The 21,245-nt window shown below is 40.7% G+C and overlaps 1 protein-coding gene across 1 annotated transcript in view; it reads right to left on the bottom strand.

Moving 5' to 3' along the window:
- The window catches only part of DOCK8 (dedicator of cytokinesis 8), a 239,907-nt gene extending 235,115 nt beyond the window's left edge, over positions 1-4,792 (bottom strand). The window contains exon 1 of the mRNA XM_031654757.1: positions 4,627-4,792. Within this exon, the coding sequence (XP_031510617.1) occupies positions 4,627-4,679 (53 nt within the window). The 5' untranslated portion in view covers positions 4,680-4,792. The remainder of the gene's footprint in view (positions 1-4,626) is intronic.
- Positions 4,793-21,245: the final 16,453 nt, after the last annotated feature.

Here is a 21,245-nt window from a genome sequence, read left to right as displayed (position 1 = left end):
CTGTTTGCTCCTTTTTTGAAAGGATGAAATGAAGGTATATAAAGTTCTTAGCACAATATGTAGCACATACTAAATAATCAATAAATGCTACTTATTATTTTAAAATAAAACTGAGATGACAGCATGGTATAATGATTAAAAGAGAAGATTCTGGAGCCAGGCAGCCTACATTTGAATCTCAGCTCTGATCTTAATTAGTTGTATGTGACTTTGAACAACTTCTATAGCTTCTCTGCACTCAGTTTCTCCATCTGTAAAACAGAGATAGTCACTGCTCCTATTTCATAGAGGTGAATGAGTTATGATATAGAAAGCATTCTAGAAGTGTAAGCCATTATTTTTCCTTCCTTTCAATCCTGACTATCCACAAGAGGGTTAACGATTTTTTCTGCATTCTACACTTTTGTCCTCTTTATCCAAGGTTCTTATTTTACTTTAAGATTTGATCAAGTTTTACATCTATTCTATATTTGAAAGACACTAAGATTTTGTTTAATAAAGGTTCAGAGTATTAGTAATAATTTTTATAATCTACAAAGGCACTAAATTCCAGTAAGAAAAAAGGCAGTTAACAAGACTCAAGACTGGATGTTCCTACAAGTAACCGTGTTACGACATGTAATGCAGCAGCGCCTGAAATCCCAAATGTAAACGTTATTATGAACTACCTAACTTAGATCTAGTCTTTCCTTGGCCCACAAGTCAGCAACAATAAAATGGAAATGAAGACAAGTATATAGCACTTACAAGAAAATTAATTTCACCTTTCTACCTCAGAAACATTCAGTGATTGGTCCTTTCTCTTATACCTTCCTGAGCTGCGGGTTCTAGCGAAATGCTTAACCATTAACAAGTTATACAATTACACCTGGCGCTCAAGACAAAACAAGTCCCATATGATGGCTTACAACACATGAAATTTAGAATTTATAAGAGCATGAGAGGCCAGTGTCAACAGAATTTAAAGACTGTGGGCGTCTTCTCAGACTGTGAGACAGTCCGCTTACTCCTTCTGGAGACTGGTGTGGTGAACTATTTTTTTTTTTTTTTTTTTTTTTTTGAGACGGAGTCTTGCTCTGCCGCCCAGGCTGGAGTGCAGTGGCCGAATCTCAGCTCACTGCAAGCTCCGCCTCCCGGGTTTACACCATTCTCCTGCCTCAGCCTCCCGAGTAGCTGGGACTACAGGCGCCTGCCACCTCGCCTGGCTAGTTTTTTGTATTTTTTAGTAGAGACGGGGTTTCACCGGATTAGCCAGGATGGTCTCGATCTCCTGACCTCGTGATCCGCCAGTCTCGGCCTCCCAAAGTGCTGGGATTACAGGCTTGAGCCACCGTGCCCGGCCAGAACTGAACTCTTTACAAATAATATTTTTAATATATCAGATTTGAATACTTCATTAACAGGAAGCATACTGGTTTTATCCTACAAATATTTTTAAGGGATAGTTTACACTATTCTGGGTAGTAAGGTGAAAAACATGAGCACATGCTGAATGTACTAATGGCCATATTTCAACACAGTTCTTACTTTTGGAATTTGATCTATTTAAAAAAAAAATAGGTAGACATGCAAGGGAAAACATTTCTTTTCCACCTTCAACATTGCAAAACATCACATTGTTAATGTTTATATATTAAACACTAATCAGAAACCAAACACTTTGCCAATGCTGCTACCAAAATGGTGATTTTTAAAAAAAATTAATTCCTCTCTTGCTTTAAAGGAAATTCTTGGGATACATGGATCAAGATAACAATAGGCCCAATTAAGAGCACAGTCTTTGGAGCAGTTTGCAATCCTAGCTCTGCCATTGCTGGTTGTTCTTGAAAAAATTACATGGCCTTGTGAAGCTATATGGCTAAGATTCCTTTTCCTCTTCTGTACAAGACTTCATGAGTTTGACAGGCTTTTTGTGAGAATTTAATCATAAAATCTATTAACTGGGTAACATAGTGTCTGGGACACAATAAGTAAATAATGGTGAAATTAAATGATACATTAATACTAGGTATGTCCTTATCAATCTGCTCCTTTGAATAACAATTTCTGCCAAGCTCCTTAGCATAACTCTCCCACACAATACACAGAATGCTTCAAAGAGGAAAACAGAACGCTAAGAATAGGAATTTCCAATCCATTTTCTTGCCTGAGGATTATAAAACCTTTTATACTTTATTTAACTTGAGGGGGCTCTTCTTGATCAGATTTCATCACATATTTTCTTCCATTGAATGTGTTTTGTGTTCTCAGCACCCAACGGAAGGCACATGAGGGGAAACATTGGCCCCAAGAAAGCTCCCAGCCAGCCACTGGCATCTCCACACCCAACCCAAACTGATCTCTGCCTGAAGCTCTCCAACTTCAGCTTTCCTTCCTACCTTTCTATCTTAGGCTACCAAAGATGGTGATGATGGAGATGATTACAGCAATGAAGTTGATTGTAATGTTAATGATGGTAACTAAGAATTATTTACCATTTATTCTGAGCCAGACACTACAAGCAACATGCAATCAACATGAAAATGATTAACAAGACATTTTGCATTATTTTTTCTGTACTGTCTCTAAATTCCAATGTGTATTTTACACATTGAGTACTTGGCAATTCAGACTTTGTACCTATTATTCATTTAATCCTCCCCACAGTCATAAGAAGTAGGTACTATGATTATCTCTACTTGATATATAAAGAAACCAAAGCTTAGAGAAGTTAAGTAACATGTCTAGTGTTGCACAGTGACTTTGTAGCTGAGAGCCAATTTGCAAGGAAATCAGACACTAACCAGGGCCTTTATTCTTAACCCCCAGGTGACACCAACCCCTGCAGTTGCTTGCAAGACTGCCTGTAGGATTAGTCCAGGTCTTGGCCACTCACCCCAGATCAACCCTGCCCAACCCCATAGTTTCTAACATCTTTCTGCCCAAGTCACACTTCCTGACCTAAAATTCACAAAGACAGAGGAGCAGCAGCTACGGCAAATAATACACCCATCAGTAACTTCAATTTGATTCCTATACTCCCTGAATGAATTGCCCCTCCTGGCATGCAACAGTTATGAACCCTAATGTAGAAAAAAATTCCCATAGGGAGATCCCTGATATACTTCATGCCTTGTTTTTGTTTTTGTTTTTGTCTGTGTTTTTGAGACAGGGTTTCACTCTCTCACCCAGGCTGGAGTGCAATGGCATGATCACAGCTGTGATCCTCCTGGGCTCAAGCGATCCTCTTGCCTCAGCCTCTTGAATAGCTGGGGCTACAGGTGCATGCAACCACACCTGGCTAATGTTTTAAAATTATTTTTTGTAGCTACAGGGGTCCCCCTGTGTTGCCCAGGCTGGTCTCAAACTCTGGGCTCAAGTAATCCTCCCACCCGGGCCTCCCAAAGTGTTGGGATTAGAGGTGTGAGCCATGGCACCCAGTCTCTTTATACATTGTGGTCTCCAACATTAATATGCAATATATATATAAATAATTAAACTCATTCTACAGATGAAGAAATAGTAAGGTAAGAGAAACAGTTTGCTGGCAGTTACATATCAAGTGGAAATAAAATCGTAATAAAGCTCAATATGCCTTCTAGAAGACCTTACCACCTTGTTTTTCTGGGCTTTTAATTCTTCGTTATTCAAACCTCTTCACACACTAACAGCACAAAGATGAACCTACAGTGAAATCCACCTTTCACAGGCTCAGCTAAATGAAGATGAACAAATCGGACAGCCCCGTGGGCAACAGAATAAGTTGACACTTCAGGATGAGTTTCCTATTATCTTTTAACTAGACAGTCTAGCTTTCTCAGGGCAAGACAAAAATGTCCCAAATACTTGTCAGCAGTTTTCAGTGGAGGAAAAACTGCAGTTAAAGCACCTTTACTGAGAACTTTGAGCAGTAAATGTGCTTATATTTAGTTTGTGCAACTTTGATTAGGAATTGGATGGTGAATTGGGATCCCCCAGTCCTTAGTTTTTTGCTGGAGTTCTGTAAATCTCAAAATGTCAGCCACAGGCCATTCCTTTTGGTTTATTTAAGTGGAAATTTTTAAAAAATCACTTTTTCCACTTCATGGCTCCTTTGGAGCAGGGTATAAAAATAGCGATGTCACCAGGAGCCAAACTCTTTCTGGAGTAATGAAGCAGGAGAGGACAGAGCCCTGCTCAGGACAACAGAAGTCTTGCAGCCTGCCTCAAACGCAACTCTCATTTTAGCCCTTCACTTCTTTCCCTCCGCTCAGACTTGCCTCAAAGGAAGGAACCGTTTATGAGACACTCCGTGGCGTGCCCAACACAGTTACCCCGGCGCCTATCACCCTCCTGAGGCCCGGCCACCTGTAAGAACCTGGAGGGCGGAGCGGGCGAGGTTGTTCGGGGAAGCGATCCCCGGTGGCTGAGGACATCCAGGAGCACCGAGATTCTCGGGGAGGACCTAGCCGGGCCCAGCGCAGGAGCCACCGCGCGTCCAGCGGCTCCACCGCTGCAGCCTCGGGAACCGGGCGCCCCAGGTCTCAGGCGCGCCCTGCAGCGGACGCGAATGGACTCGTCTGGCCTCGGCCCCTGCAGCGATGCTCCGAGCCACGCGGGTGCTGGGATGTCCGGCCGCGACCTGCGGCGCCGCGGGGGGCGTCTTACCTGTTGATCTTCAGCGCGAACGCGCGGCGCTCTGCGCTGGGCAGAGTGGCCATGGCCCGCCGGCGGCTTGGTGGCTTCTAGGGTCGCGGAGTGCGGAGAGCTGGGGCCCGGCACGCCGCAGAGTCGCTGCGGAGCATGCCAAGCCAGGCGCAAGCCTCATCTGTCAGTCGGGGCTGGAAACTTCCGCATTTCCACCTTCTACGCTGAAATCACCCCGGGGGAGGGCCCAAGCTCCGAGCAGCGACGGCCAGCCCCGCCACCCGGCCTGGCACGCAGGCAGCGGCGGGCGAGGAGGGCGTGGACCCAGCGCGGAACTGGACTCCGGATACTTGGTCAGACGGCGCGCTCTGCCCGGGGCCGCCGACCTCTCGCAGAAAGGAGCGCGGGCGGACGACAGGCGACCACTGAGCGCAGGCCGGAAACTCCATCTGCCAGAAGCTGCCAGGGAATGTGGGCAAGTTGTGGGAGCCCCACAAAGTTGGCGAGGTCGGGGATCAACCCAGGGACTCTTAAGGCTAGGCGTTATTAAGAGTTGACACCCATTCTCGAAGAAGACAGACAAAAAAAAAAAGACAAAAAAAAAGTTAGTGGAATCTATCAGTTCAAATCAACTTTTGCAAGCAATATGCCCATCGTCCTTCCTGGGACACTAAATAAATATAATGGATTCATCCAAGGAATAAACATTATGAGTTCTCAAAAAATGTTTTCGTTACAACCTGGCATAAATGCTTTTCTCTGGACAAACACTGAATGCGGCATTCTTGCGATTCAAGGGTACACTGCGTCCAGGTTTATTTCAGTTTCAGACTGAGGTCTACTAAGAGGCCCAGCCTCAAACTCAAGATAGAAACAGAAAAGTCCCAGTGTTGACTGGAGTGGAAAAGCCCGTGTCCATTTCAAGTTGCTGGCATGCTGCTCTAACCTGTGCTATACTAGAGTACTCTCCATATAATGCCCCCATTTACCAACTTGCTCTTAAAAAATACCAAAGTAGGCCTGGCGCAGTGGCTCACGCCTGTAATCCCAGCACTTTGGGAGGCCGAGGCGGGCACATCACGAGGTCCGGAGATCGAGACCATCCTGGCCAACGTGGTGAAACCCCGTCTCTACTAAAATACAAAAAATTAGCCTGGTGTGGTGGCCCACGCCTGTAGTCCCAGCTACTCGGGAGGCTGAGGCAAGGGAATCACTTGAACCGGAAGGCGGAGGTTGCAGTGAACCAAGATCTGCCACTGCACTCCAGCCTGGCCACAGAGCAAGACTCTGTCTAGAAAAAAAAACAAAAACAAAAACAAAAAACAACAAAGCAAAGTATTTTTGGTTCAAACCTGCACTATTTAATATGATAGCCACTAGCCACATGTGGCTATTGACCACTTGGCATTATGGTTAGTCTGAATTGCCAACTGCTGGATGTGTAAAATACACACTGGAATTTAAAGACAGTACAGAAAAAATAATGCAAAATGTCTTGTTAATGATTTTCATGTTGATTGCATGTTAAATGATACTTTGGATATAAAAAAAATATATTATTAAAATTAATTTCACCGGTTTGTTTTTCCGTTTTAAAAATGTGGCTTCATTTTTAAAAATGTAAAATTACATACGTGGCTCACATTTGTGGGCCTCATTATATTCCTATTGGACAATGCCAGTCCAATACAACCTAATTTGTAACCTAATACTAAAATGCCTAAGGATATATTCAATCTTTTCCTGATGTAGCCCTCCTTTCTGGTTTCAGCTGTGTCAGGTAGTTTAGTAACTTTTCAGTACTGGTTAGGTAACTCCCCGCCCCTGCTATCCCTCACCAAATATCAGTGCCCTTTTAAGCATATAAGATGAATTTCACTATATAGACTACAATAGACTACATATGAAAACAAACCCAAAGAAAAATAAAGCTTTTTTGAAATTTAGAGTTTCTGACTTTCAAAATTCTCCTTATTTACTACATTGGAATTTATGAGCAAACATTTGGATAGCAAAATACAAAGAGAACAAATGTGTAAGTACTTCTTCAAACTGAGACTTAACAAATGATACATAGAAAACATTTTGCCCCAGAGGCTTCGGTCAGCGGTATACTATGTCAGCCTTTCAGATGAACTCCTCTGAGTTTCTGAATGTTTATGACATACACTTTCACATCGAACAAAAATATACTGGTTTCACACAAACATAAATAAAATGTAATGAGAGCATCTCAAATATTCAGCATTTGCAATCAAGGAAACTTTTTGGGTGAATGCGGGAATCACAAAATCTTCCATCTTACCTCAAATCATACTGCAATAGATTTAGTATTTGGTACCTAACCATGAAGGTTAGGCCAGCATTTTTATCCTCTGTGCTGTCAATTTCCTGATAGTTAGAATGGTCTCCAGATTTCCTTAACACTCTTTTAACAATTCACCATGAATGTGTTATCCATTAATTTAGTCAAATGCCTATTTTCAAGTTTGATCTGCTCTTAGACACATTCACATATCGCTGGCAAATAGCTATCCAAGTGCCTTTCTTCCTTATTCTCACTGCCTCTTTCGTTCTCCATCAGCTCTCTGTCCAGAGTGAACTCTTGGAGGTCTCCTTCTTTCCGCATCTGATGGTCTCTCTTGGCCTTCCTCTTTCTCTGTATCTTTGTGTCATTCAATTTGGTTTTTCACCTTCATACAACTCTTTCCTTGACTTCTATCTCAGACCATACATCAATTATCCTAAATTCTTTAGTTTCCCCACATCTTCTTCTTACCTCCCCAGAAAGCCAACCTCTTTCTTTACATTGCATCTTACCTATTTTATTTAACAAATAACTAAATAACACTTATCTTGCACTGGTACTGCTCCAAGTCCTTTATAGAAATTAATTCATAGCAACCATTAAATAATAACATTAACCCCCCCACACACCTCTTTGCAACTGGAGAAACTGAGACTTAGAGATGTTAAGTGACTTGAGCAAGATTACAAACTAGTAAGGGCAGAGCCATTTCCTATCCTAAAGTTTTGCCTATTTCCCAGATTTCTGTACTCTAGTATCTTCAAACTCAATATAAAACTAAAATTCTCCGTCTACCTTACTTAACTGGAAGCTAGCTATCTCTCCATAATCACCCATTTTTTGGGGGGGCAGTGGTGGCACACTACTTTCTCATTTTCCAGGTTTAAAACTTTGGAGTCATCCAGTGGAGGGAAAAGCAGAAAATCTGGGTTCTGGCTTCAGCTTTGTGCTAACTGTGTGATCCTGAGTAAGTCACACTGTCTTTGAATCACAGAGGCCTGTGTCTTGGAATGACTCCATCTGCTTGCCTTTCTCTGAACTTTAGAAATACGTCAGCTCTAATTTTTTTTCCTTCTGTGTCCTTCAGATCTAATCACCTACCAAGGTCTGCTATTTGTTCCTTATAAATATCACTTTTTTGTAAATATCACTGTTCTCACAGTGGCTTTCATTCTGGTGGTCTAGCCCTTATAAATTAATATCTAGATAACAAAAATAAGATTTTAAATGGCTTCACTGCCTGTAACCTCTTCTTTCTCCTATCTAATCTGATTCCATCACTAGATGAAGTTCACTAAAATACCTGTTTCATCATATTTCTTCTCTGCTCATTTAGCTTTGGTGTCTTCCTGTAGCCTCTATGACCAAGCGTGACCTTTTCTCACTAGCTTGTATGCCCACTTCACAAAACCAACTTTATTCCTTACCTTTCTGTTGGAGCAGGGAAGAGCTCCAGCTTGTCCCTAAAGCAGGCATTACCCCTCTCTGCCCAGGGCCTCCCCCTGCTTATGCTATCCTTCTTGCTGTCCTCCCCCTACATCACATCCCGTCTCTCCCCATCCTTCAAGGTTTGAGCCAAGTTGCCATGTTCCATCTCTGTTGGATGGAGTATCTCTTTCAGTCTGACAGTAGCATTTAATTAGTTACAAGTGTGGGTCATTACCAATAAAAACAGCCCAGTGGAATGCAAGATCCTGAGGACAGGACTACAGGAAAAAAAAAAAAAAAGTGTGATTATTTTCATGTCCCCTTCCTTATTCCCAAAAACCACCCAGGACCTCCCCAGATTTAGTTCAAATGTCACCTTCCAAGAACATCTACTTAACTTGACAATGCCCCCTTCCCTTGTCCTGACACTTTCTAACTCCTTTTCCAACTTCGTTTTTCTCCATAGCTGTTATGATCATCTGACATACTATATATTTTATTTATTTGTTTATTATCTCTTATGCTTCTAGAATAACAGTTCCATCAATGCAGAGGTTTTTGTTTGGTTAATTTGTGCCCTATCTCTAGTGTCTAGAAGCCTGGCACATAGTAGGTGCTCAAAAAGTATTTATTGAATAAATGAATGAAAAAGTGAATTCGAATGGGAATGGCCAAGTTTCACTTGTCTTCCAGGAGACAGTGACAGTTTTTACTCTTTTATTCTCTTATTTTAGTTATGCCTTTTTATGAATATCTTTCAACTCTGTTTTGTATTTATTTCTTAGTTTAAAAAATCAAACCACCACATACATTATTACTAGCAAGTAGGTATCTTTATTGTCTTACAATTGGTGAAATACACAGAAAGATTTGAGTGCAGGTATTTAAAACCAGCCATACCACTATTCACAATAGCAAAGACTTGGAATCAACCCAAATGTCCATCAGTGACAAACTGGATTTAGAAAATGTGGCACATATACACCATGGAATACTATGCAGCTGTAAAAAAGGATGAGTTTGTGTCCTTTGTAGGGACATGGATGCAGCTGGAAACCATCATTCTTAGCAAACTATCACAAGAACAGAAAACCAAACACCGCATGTTCTCACTCATAGGTGGGAATTGAACAATGAGATCACTTGGACTCGGGAAGGGGAACATCACACACCGGGGCCTATCATGGAGAGGGGGGAGGGGGGAGGGATTGCATTGGGAGTTATACTGATGTAAATGACGAGTTGATGGGTGCTGACGAGTTGATGGGTGCAGCACAGCAACATGGCACAAGTATACATATGTAACAAACCTGCATGTTATGCACATGTACCCTAGAACTTAAAGTATAATAATAATAAAAAATAAATTTAAAAAAATACAAAAATAAATAAATAAATAAATAAATAAAACCAGCCATACTTTAAGCATTAGAATTTGTAGCTCCTAATTTTCTTCATGTCATTCCTTGTTTTGTCATAAAAAAATCTTTCTATATGAAAAGAACAAAGATTAGCAAACTTTCCTTTAAAAATTATCATTGAGGCCGGGCGCAGTGGCTTATGCCTGTAATCGCAGCACTTTTGGAGGCTGAGGCAGGCAGATCACCTGAGGTCAGGAGTTCGAGACCAGCCTGACCAACATGGAGAAACTCCGTCTCTACTAAAAATACAAAATTAACCTGGCGTGGCGGCCCATGCCTGTAATCCCAGCTATTAGGGAGGTTGAGGCAGGAGAATCGCTTGAACCTGGGAGGCGGAGGTTGTGGTGAGCCGAGATCGCGCCGTTGCACTCCAGCCTGGGCAACAAGAGCGAAACTCCATCTCAAAAAAAAAAAAAATTATCATTGTGTTTTAGATATATACACATACAGATTTTTTATATTTTATATGTATATTTTAAAATACATATTAGTGTTTTAAATATAGAGTTTGGAATATTTTCTAATGTACAATGCTATTGCATATTCAATAGGAATATTTGTACCATAGCATTTTATGACTAAAAGAATTTTGGATTAATTCATTAATGAGTGAATAAGTTCACTCTATCACCCATGTGTTTTCTGTTCATTCCCCCAGACCTTTACCAAGTGGTTACCATATGTCATGCACTGGGCTAGGTGATAGTAGGGGCAAAACAAAAAATACTTGTTCCCTGACTTCCCAGAACTCACAGTCCAGGAATGAGACACATGTAAAGAAGGAAAGAAGAGGCTCAGGCTCTGTGTGACAGCCCAGGAACGTTTTGCCATATAACAGTCTGGGAAAGTGAGGAAGGACAGAGAGGAAATGACTTGTTCTTGGGAGAGGCTGGTGGCAGAGAGATTGACGCTGAGGAAGAATGACTATACTGGCGCAATAACATTGGAACTGGGTCTTAAACAAGTTCATGAGGCAGAAGGAGCACTTGTGCAAAGGCAGGGAGACAGGGGACGCCACCTCTTATCCTGAGAATTAGAAGAATGATGGGAGCCCAGGAGTGCAGAGTGAAGTGAGTAGCAAAAATAAAGCCTTGGAGGTGGGCAGAGCCTGAGTGCGAGGGTCTATTAAAGAATTCAAGCTTGATTTTACAAGCTGTTGAAACCCACACATGGTGATTGCTGTTTCTGTATCCAGGTCATAGTCTCTTGGGGGAGGCCGGTAGGCAGTCCACAGTGAGGATGCTGCTGGGCCCTGTAGGGTGCGGGGCAGAGGGTGGGGAACATTATGTCTGCTAGACCTGGCACTGTCAGCTCCACCTTTCTCACCCTGAGCTCACACATCGGACACTAATACAAAACACATAGTTCTTTGTGGAAAAATTTAGGCAGTTTTCCCAAAGGCATATCTCATGGAGAGAAAAAGAAATCATGGGGACAGAGAGTCAAGAGATGATCGTGTAGTCTGGTCACTTTTGCCCCTCATTTGAGTGCCTGCATGTCTCTGGTCACTGCCTCACTCCTGACTCCCAGCTTCCCCCTGCACTTTCCTCAGGCCTCTCTATTTACCCACTGGCCCATTAGTCTGTCTTCTCTTCCCTAAACCTTCCACTACACATCCTTTGGCTGGTTCTTATGTCTGGACAATTTCCCAGGCAGTCACCAAATCTTGTGAACTCCCCTATCCACCCCTTCCAGTTTCTGCTGGTCCTACAGAGGGGAAAGTTGGGCTCTGTTCTATGCTTGGGGAGATCCAGTGGTGGGCTTCTATTCCAGGCTGTGGATAACATTCTCTTACGGAAAAAAATTAATTTCCTTCTGAAGACCCCCATCAAATATATATGAAAAAATCATATTCTTCCCATTCATTTATCTTGACCTTACTTTTTATAAGTTATAATATTGGCCTCATTATGCTAAGAGAGAAACTCCCGCCCACCCACCTCTCACCTCCAGGCACATTACAAAGCTGTCAGCATGTTGGAATATTTTCTTTCAGTCTTTTTTAAGTGAAAAATGTCTTAATCTTTTATGCTACAGTCACATTTCTGGAAAGTTTTCAATTTTGCATTTTATATTTATTTAGCTGTATTCATTTTCTGTGTTAATCTTACTTCTGTATTTATTATTTTATACCCATTATCTTGATGCCCTCAAATATTTATTTTGTTCTTTTTTGTTGTGTGTGTTTACATGTCACCACTAGCTCTGTGGATGAGGTGGGTATAGCAGGCACATATTGCTGTGTTGATTCAGTATCCATTTCTCCCACTTCTGGGAGTAGCATCTGCATTTTCTGTATTTTCTGAAAAAGATGCTTCCTCCATTTTCAAACAATGGTCTTAATGGAGCTGCCTTCACTGTAGGCACCAAGAGTGGGTCTCCAACCTAAGCCTGGCTTGTCAGAGTATGGCCACCCTATCCTTCATAATTAAGTCAGAGGACCAATAAAAGTCAGTAAGCCTCAAACCCAGAACTCTTGCTGGAACCATTTGCAGTGGAGACTTTCTCATTTTGTTGCAAATAAAATAGAAGAGGATGTAAACCTGGACACTTCGTGGCCTTCTAGCCACCACCAGGGTAGCTGCCTGAGACAGGAAGAAGGCAGTGCCGAGAGGTAGGAAAAAGAGAGATTCCTGATCAAAAGCTAATATTAATTGAGTAGTTATTGTATGCCAAGTATTATTTAAGAATATATTGTTTCAGTTTATCTTCATTTTACAAATATGGAATGCATTGCCATTATCTCCCCTTTACAGAGGAGGAAATTGAGGCACAGATTAAGAAAACTGACTAAAGTTACCTAGCTTATAATTGGTGGCATCAGGATTGAAACACAGGAGGTTTGACCGTAAGGTCTGCCCTTATGACAACTCCACTATTCTGCTTTCTGAGAATTTTTTTTTTTTTTTTGCTTAAATTAGTAAGCTGCAAAGAGACTTGACTAGTAAAATTGAGCACAAGAAAGCAGATAAATGAAATAATTATACCTTCTTACGAGCATTTCAGCTGACTCTTTCTCACCATGTATTTACTAATTTTCCATTGGCCATATATGTCATAATGTACATGGCCACGTCCTTGCTTAGGAGGAGGCAGGATAATGCAGTGGTTGAGAATTTGAACTCTGAAGTCCAAACACCTGGATTCACATCCTAACTTTTTCCTTATGAGCTATATGACTTTTGGCACATTACTAAATGTCTCTGTAATAAACTTTATCCATCAAATGGGCTTGATAGTGGCACCTTTTTCATAGGATGGTTGTAAAGATTAAATAATATAAAGCACTTATGCTAAGTGACAAGTAACTATTTCTATTATTATCACTACCTGTATCCATTAGTAATGTCTATAGCAGCAATGTACTGAAAGTCCAATTGAAAGTGGCTTAAACATCTAAATTTATTACCTAAGTAAGGCAGATAAGATGGTCCAGAACTGGGCCAGCCATTCAACAGTGCCATATGAACTGAGGTTCTTTCTGTCCCTTCCCTCTGCCATCCTCAGCACACAGGCCTTTGGTCATCATTCTTATGACCTCAAGGCTAAAAGATGGCTCCCACGACTCCCAGCAGCCACAGCATTACAAAATGGAAGAAATGAAGAGGCCAGGACTGTCTCCATGGGAGGTTCCATCTTTCCCAGAAGTCCTCCAGGAAATTTGTCTATAGTGTTCACTGGCCAGAAATGGGTCAGATGCTCATCCTCGGCTGCAACGGATGCTGGGAAAGGAAGAATATTTCACTGAGAAAAATGGATAACCCATGGTTGGCTCAAAACTATGGTGATTCATTTTCTTGAGCTGCCAAAACAAAAGAGGAACAAAGGGGAGAAGAGTTGTGTAGGCAGTGAAAAGAGGCTGCCATACCTATACCTTTTATTTAAAAGATTAAGATAATATACATAAAGCACAGAGCATACTACTAGACATTGAGTATGCTCTCAGGACATGTTGGCTGTGATTTTTATTACTAGTTGACATTTGTGTTGCTTTAGAGTCATATACTTTTTTTTTTACATGTTTATTATTATTTCCTCATAACAGATTCCCAGAAGTAGAATTTATTAGGTCAGAAGTTCTAAGCTCCTGCCAAAACTCCTGAATCTAATCATGAGGAAATAATAGATAAACTTAAATTGATGGATATTCTACTAAACAACCACTTATGTTACATTCTTTAAAAAATGTCAGCGTCATGAAAGAAAAAGAAAGTCTGAGAAACTGGGACAGATTACAGGAGACTAAAGTAACAGAGCAACTAAAGGCAATGAGGAGTCCTGGATCAGGGAAAAAAAAGTGGATCGTGGATCAGGAAAAAAAAAAATACTATAAATAATATGTTGGAGCAACCACCAAAATCTATATATGAATTCTGTATTTGATAAGAACACTGTATCAACGTTATATTTCCTGAATTTGATACTCATATTGCAGTTAAGGAAACAGGGGCGTAGGAGAGCCAGGGTGACACAATTTAAAATCAACTCCATCTTAAAGCTAGCGAGACACATTCCTTGCCAGTCACATCCCATGGTCATAAGACATTTATGGCTAAGGAAGCAGCTTAGTAATGCTTGCAAGGACAAATTCCTCCAACAGCAGAATGTCTAGATGCCTCAATATTACATAGCAATATATGCTTTTAAGGTGATTATAGTCATGCTTTGATGGGTTTACCCACTAAAATGCCCAAGGGTAATGTTCTTTAAATTAACAAGGTACTAAATTTTGTCATGCTGTCAGCCCACCCACACGTAGACATAACTTAGCTTACTTTTACTTAGATAAGACCTCCATATAAGAATAGTTTAAAACAAATATGGTGCATTCCTCCTCTTGCTTTCTGAAGATGTTCTACTCTGTAACTGAGTAACTTTCAATAAACTCTCTTCTCACTGCCCTCTGCAATTTGCCTTGAATTCTTTCCTGCGTGAGATCCAAGAACCCTCTCTTGGGGTCTGAATCAGGACCCCTTTTTCCAGCAATACATTTATGAAAGAGAATATCCTTATTCTTAGAAAATACACACTAAATTCTTTAGGGCAAAGGGATAGAACAGTATGATGTCTACAACTTACTCTTAGAGAGTCATCAATAATGATGCCGCTGCTGCTGCTGTTAGTAATTTCTATTAAAATCAGACTACAAATAATAATAATAAAAAAATTGGTTAATCTTGATGAAAAGTAAGCAGAAATTCATGGTGTGTATGTTTTCAAGACAAAAATTAAAGATAAAATATTACAAACATAATTTTGTTTTTTGTTGGTTTGTACCAATTTATAAGCAAGGTTATAAGAAATTCTATTTCATGGAACCCTCATTGAGTTTTTTTCATTTTTGCAACTTTAATAAGCTACAAGTACATTTCAAAATATTTTTATGTAAGTGTTTATTAGGTGAGTTGAATATTTTTCCATATTAGTTCACTACATAGTTATAATTTCTTTTGTGTATGTTTATGTCATTTCCCACTTGTCTGTTAGGGTCTTAGTGTTTTCCTTATTGATTTATATTCACCTTTTAAGTAATATGTGACTACTTTGGGGCATCTATCTTTAAGTAACTTGATCTCCCTAAATACCTTGAACCATTTGGAGGACAAAACCCAGGCAGGTTTATAGAATCTTTAGAAATGTTGTTGGTCCCTGCTATCTCTCAGCATCAGACCAAATTTTATACAATATTTTGAAATACCTTTTTCCCATTTTAGTATTCTTTAATAGCCTTCCAGCTCACTTCACCCCAACTCACTTCCCTACATAACACCATAACAATTCAGAGATGATGACAAGCACCAGGACATTTTCAGAGAGGGAAAAGCAAGCTATGTGCTCTTGTTCATCACTCTCAATTGACTGGGCTGGAGCAGAGACTGGTTATGATACCATGACACAATCCAACTGCATGATCTCTGTGATTCTTGTGAACTATTTAGCAGCGTGATGATGGTGTAGAGTAAGAGGTCAACTCTGGATGTTAGATCCAGCGGACATGACTGCCATGTCTCCAAATCTATGCCCCACCCATTAGCAATTTGTGTCTTTTAAAGACAGAGGCTCTCAAACTTTGGCAGTATCACAATTCCCTGGAGAACTGATAACAAACCCAAAGACCCAGACTCATTGAAGTAAATGAAGCATTGGCCTTTATAGGTATACCAAGTTCCTCAAGTGATTCTGTTACATATTAAAGTTTGTGAACCATTGCTTGACCGTCATGATATAAAAGGAAAATATTCCTAAAAGATGTGATTACAAACTTTTATTAGCTTGAATTTTAGCTTGGATTATTTGAACAGAGTTGAGAGGAATTGTTTGCAAAACTAGCAGTTGAGTAGGTATTTTGAGAGATAGGATGCCTAACATGGGGCACAGAGCTCAGAGAAGCACAGGGTCAAATAAGTAGGTATTTTGAGAGGTAAGGTGCCTAACATGGGGAACAGAGCTCAGAAGGAAAAGCACAGTGTCACAGGGGAGCTTAGTGCTGGTATAGGAAGGCATACTGTGAACTTAAGATGCTGAAACGGTTCTCTCTCCAGGAGTAGATCATTGTTTAACAATAAACTTTTAAAAAACTGAGTATCCTAATGTAAATGTCTATGTAACCCATACAGTGAATGTATTACTAGTAGGTAAAATAAAAACATATCTTGGCCTGGCACTGTGGCTCACGCCTGTAATCCCAACGCTTTGGGAGGCTGAGTGGGGCAGATCACTTGAACCCAGGAGTTTGAGACTAGCCTGGGCAATGTGGCAAAACCCTATCCCTACCAAAAAATAAAAAAAAAATTAGCCCGGCATGGTAGTGGCATGCACCTGTAGTCTCAGCTACTCGGGAGGCTGAGGTGAGAGGTTGACTTGAGCCCAGGAGACAGAGGTTGCAGAGAACTGTGATGGTGCCGCTGCACTCCTGCCTAGGCCACAGAGCCAGATCCTGTCTCAAAAACAAAACAAAACAAAAGTAAAGCAAAGAAAAAACCCACATCTTTCTTATGGTTTCCCAGTGCCTCTTCAAAGCGCATTGAGTAGGTGTAATCCTCGCCCCTCCCATACGATAGTGGGCAGACCCCATGACTTTTACTAGCCAAGATAATAATCAAAACTCCACCTTGTCTTTAATGGCAAACCTTCCCCCAGTTGGTGTGTGCCTCAGGCTGTCCACTTGTGGTGGGAAAGAGAAGAAAAGAGGTATGGTTGGTGTCTTCTCTCCACATTGTGTCATTTCTCTTTTCTTCTCCCATCCCAGCTGGCCCACCAGTTTCTGACCTCTTGCTGTTGGAGGAATGGTAAGGAACAAGAAAGCTCTTACAGAATGGACACTGATGTAATCCGGTTTTGCACATTCTATGCCTGGTGGCTGTCCAAAATTGATGCTTTTTCTAGGGCTTGCTTGGGTCCTTTGGAAGATTGTTTCCCTGAAGACTTCTCTCCTATCATACATCTCTAGTTGCATGCATTCTTGGTGTTTACTTGTGATGCATTTGTAGCCCCCGTCTAGTTTCCTGCTGGTAGGGCCCTCTACTCTCTAAGTGATTGTGTTGGACAGAACCCCAAATGACCCTTGGCTGGATCTCTCCCACATGGCACACATCAGCTCTACTGAAAATGCTCATGACTTTCCTGGCCCGAGAAGCCTTGCTGATTCCAACACCACCTTACCCTAGTGCACCAGGCTACATTAACATCCTTGGGCCAGAGTCAGGCAGTATCCTCTGGGTCTTCCAGCTCCATTTAAGTTCATGAAAATGGTCATTTAAGCTTTCTGAAAGGTATCTTAAGAAGCCTTGGAAGAAGTAGCAGCCCTTCCCTCTTTCTTCCCTATAAACAAAAGTGGGAATTCTCCTTGATAAAATCCTCCCCCAAAAAATCTCTTCAAAAATCTTGTGGAATCCAATAAGCACGGAAATGGTTCTCAGAATTTTCATTATAAGGTCTGCATATGGTGATCTGGTTTTGGAATATCCCTTTTGTTGTATTTGATTATCCCAGTGAAACTTTTTTCCCCCAACATCCTGTTACTATAGTTTCAGATATCATGCCATTAGGCTATATTTGGGGTCATAATTCAGGGCACTTTTGCCTGTATTGGGGGCCTCTTGGAAAGAGGAGTATATTATTGGAAAACAGTAAACAGTTAATACTTTATTTTGATTTTTTATTTTATTGGTAAAATTTATTTCAATGCAAACCATACAGAGACAAGTACATGGTGGTAAATGTATAGCTCAATAAATCTAATGAAATAAACACACCAACATAACAGATCAAGAAAGAGGACATTACTAGCTTCCAGATGCCCTACCATGTGGCTTCCCAGTTTAGTTCCCTCAAGGATAATGAATGTTCTGACTATTAATGCCATAGATCAGTTTTATCTTCTTTTGAAGTTTATGTAAGTGGAATCTTTTCTGTCTGGTCAATATCATGTTTCTGAGATTCATCTATATTGTTGCCTTTAGTTGGAGACTGTTCATTCTCGTTACTGGATGGCCATCGTATGAATATACTTGGGCAGTTGATATTTGATCAATTAATTTCTTCCCTCAAGGGTAGCTCAGAGATTGACTATGGCCTCCCCACACCATCCCTGATTTCAATCTGAATCCATAGGAAGATTCTCACCTTACTCTAATGACTTGCATTGAATGTCAGAAAACAGAAGTTAGATTTTTTCCAATTTTTAAACAATGTACAGAGGTAGGCTTTTTCAGGGAAGCAGTTTATTATTTATTTCCATACTTTGTGTTTTATCCCATCAATCTGCTCTTTCAATTTGGCTTAGAGTCATAGAATGTTCGAGCTGGAGAAACCACATTTTCTGAGAAACATTTTACATAAATTCTGATAACAGTTGTATGAACTTCTATTTCTTCAGGAGTCATGACAAGTTTTATCACATAGGTCCCAAGAAAAATCTAGGTACAGTAACAACTGGAGATCACGAATACTTTTCTGAATATTTCTTGCATTGTACTTTATATAATGAGTTTGCTTTTCAATTAAAGTGAAAAGCATCGAAGCATGATAGATTTTTTACCTGAGAATAAAATGGTCTTTTCGTTCATATTTGAATAAAAATTTAAATTTAAAACTTTACCATAAAATTAAATAATGTTGAAAACTTGTCAGCACCTACTTCATAGATTGATACCCACACTATAATTTAGAATGTGGAAGTTAAAATAGTATCTACACCCTGAATAATAAATAATATGCACTAAAGACTTTTCTTTTATGGAATTCTATTTGGTAAATGCTAAAATATCATTGGAACATTACTTTAGATTAGAAAATATTTTATTAATAATTCAGACAGAATGTGATATGGTTTGGCTCTGTCCCCGCCAAATCTCATCTTGAATTGTAGTTCCCATAATCCCCACATGTCACCCAGTGGAAGGTAATTGAATCATGGGGGCAATTAGTCCATGCTGCTATTCTTATGATTGTGAGTGAGTTCTCATGAGATCTGATGGTTTTACCCAGGGCTTTTCCCCCTTTTGCTCAGCACTTCTCCTTGCTGCTGCCATTTGAAGAAGGATGTGTTTGCTTCCCCTTCCGCCATGATTGTAAGTATCCTGAGGCCTCCCCGAACTATGAGTCAATTAAACCTCTTTCCTTTATAAATTGCCCAGTATTTGAGTAATAAAGACATACTTGACATACTTGAGTATGTCTTTATTAGCAGTGTGAGAATGGACTAATAAATACAGAGTGTCTTAATCTATTTTTCATTGTTATAAAGGAATATCTGAGGTTGGGTCATTTGATAGGACATTTATTTGACTCACGGTTCTGCAGGCTCTACAAGAAGCATGGCACCAGCATCTGCTTCTGGTAAGGACCTCATGAAGGTTCCAATCATGGGGGGGGGCCAAGGCAGGGCAGGCATGTCACATGGCAAGGGAGGGAGTAAGAGAGAGGGGAGGAGTGCCATTCTCTTTTAGGCAGCCAGATCCCACAGGAAATTAGAGTGAGAATTCACTCAGTCCTACCATATGACACCAAGCAACTCATGAGGGATCTGCCCCTATGACCCAAACACCTCCTACCAGGCCCTACCTCCCACATTAGGGATCAGATTTCAACATGATATTTGGAAGGAACTAATATCCAAACTATGTCACAGAGGTATGTGTGCAACCTCATTCATTTATGCATTCATTCAACAAAATGTATAGTGAACACCTGCTATGTGCCAGGCACTATACTAGGCTGTAGATATGACTCATAAATAAGAGGAATATTGCCACAGTCCTTAGGAGCCTAGTGCAGTTGGGGAATAGATAAGCAAACAGATAATTTCTATACTTGGTAATTGCTACTTTGATAGGGCAAACAGGATTTTGTTTGTGCTGTAAAAGCATATGAAAAGTACAAAGTCAATCCTTGGGAAGTCCTGGAATCTTTCCTAGAAAATGATATCTAAGGTGGATAAAAAGGTAGCCAGATACAGATGAGAAGAGAAGGTGGGCCAGAAATTTTGAAATACTGAACCAACTGGATGTCATTCACTGACATAGGGTAAATAGTGTAGGTGACTGGATTGGAAAATGAAAAAGGAACTAAAAGTAATTAAATGAGCTAGGGACATGAAAACGAACACTTGAGAAGTCCTGGCGAGAAGTCATCATTAAGACAACATAATGAAGTGGAAAGTGGTTGGGAGTCAGGCTGACTTGGATTCAAACCCTAGTTTCACCACTTAATAGATGTGTTAAGTTGAAAAAATCCTTCAACTTTTCAGAGCCTCGATTTTCCTCTTTGTAAAATACAGATAATAACATGGACACTATAAGGGTTTTTTTGTTGTTGTTGTTGTTTTGAGATGGAGTCTTGCTCTGTTGCCCAGGCTGGAGTGCAGTGGTTGCAATCTTGGCTCCCTGCAACCTCTGCCTCCTGGGTTCAAGCGATTCTCCTGCCTCAGCCTCCTGAGCAGTTGGGACTACAGGTGCGCACCACCTTGCCCGGCTAATTTTTGTATTTTTAGTAGAGACAGGGTTTCACCATGTTGGCCAGGCTGGTCTCAAACTCCTGACCTCAGATGATCTGCCTGCCTCAGCCTCCCAGTGTGCTGGGATTATAGGCATGAGTCACTGTGCCTGGCCCGGACACTATAAGATTTTAGGGAGGATTAAATGGGATCATGCATGTAAATGCGCCTACCCCAGTCTCTAGCACATACTGAACGCTCAAAAATGGGAGGTTTTGGTATTTCAGAAGAAAATCAAGTGTTAGGGAGGGTTAGTCGTAACCTTGAACTATATTCAAAGACTAAAGCTAGGAAGGTAGGAAGAGTTTTACAAGATCCCTTTGGCTATATAGTTAAAGTTATTAGCAGTTAGAGTTTCCCTTACAGTTGACAAGTGAACCATAAAAGTGAATGACTTGTGGTTCCTCAGATAAATTTCTGTTTTGTGGACATAATTGTTGACCAAATGCACTGAATGTAGGGATGGCCAGTAGCAAAATTATAAAGC

This window comes from Papio anubis, chromosome 13 (assembly GCF_008728515.1).
Source record: "Papio anubis isolate 15944 chromosome 13, Panubis1.0, whole genome shotgun sequence".
Classification (NCBI taxonomy): domain Eukaryota; kingdom Metazoa; phylum Chordata; class Mammalia; order Primates; family Cercopithecidae; genus Papio; species Papio anubis.
Note: the sequence above shows the minus strand (reverse complement) of the source record. Positions and strands in the feature narration are given on the sequence as shown.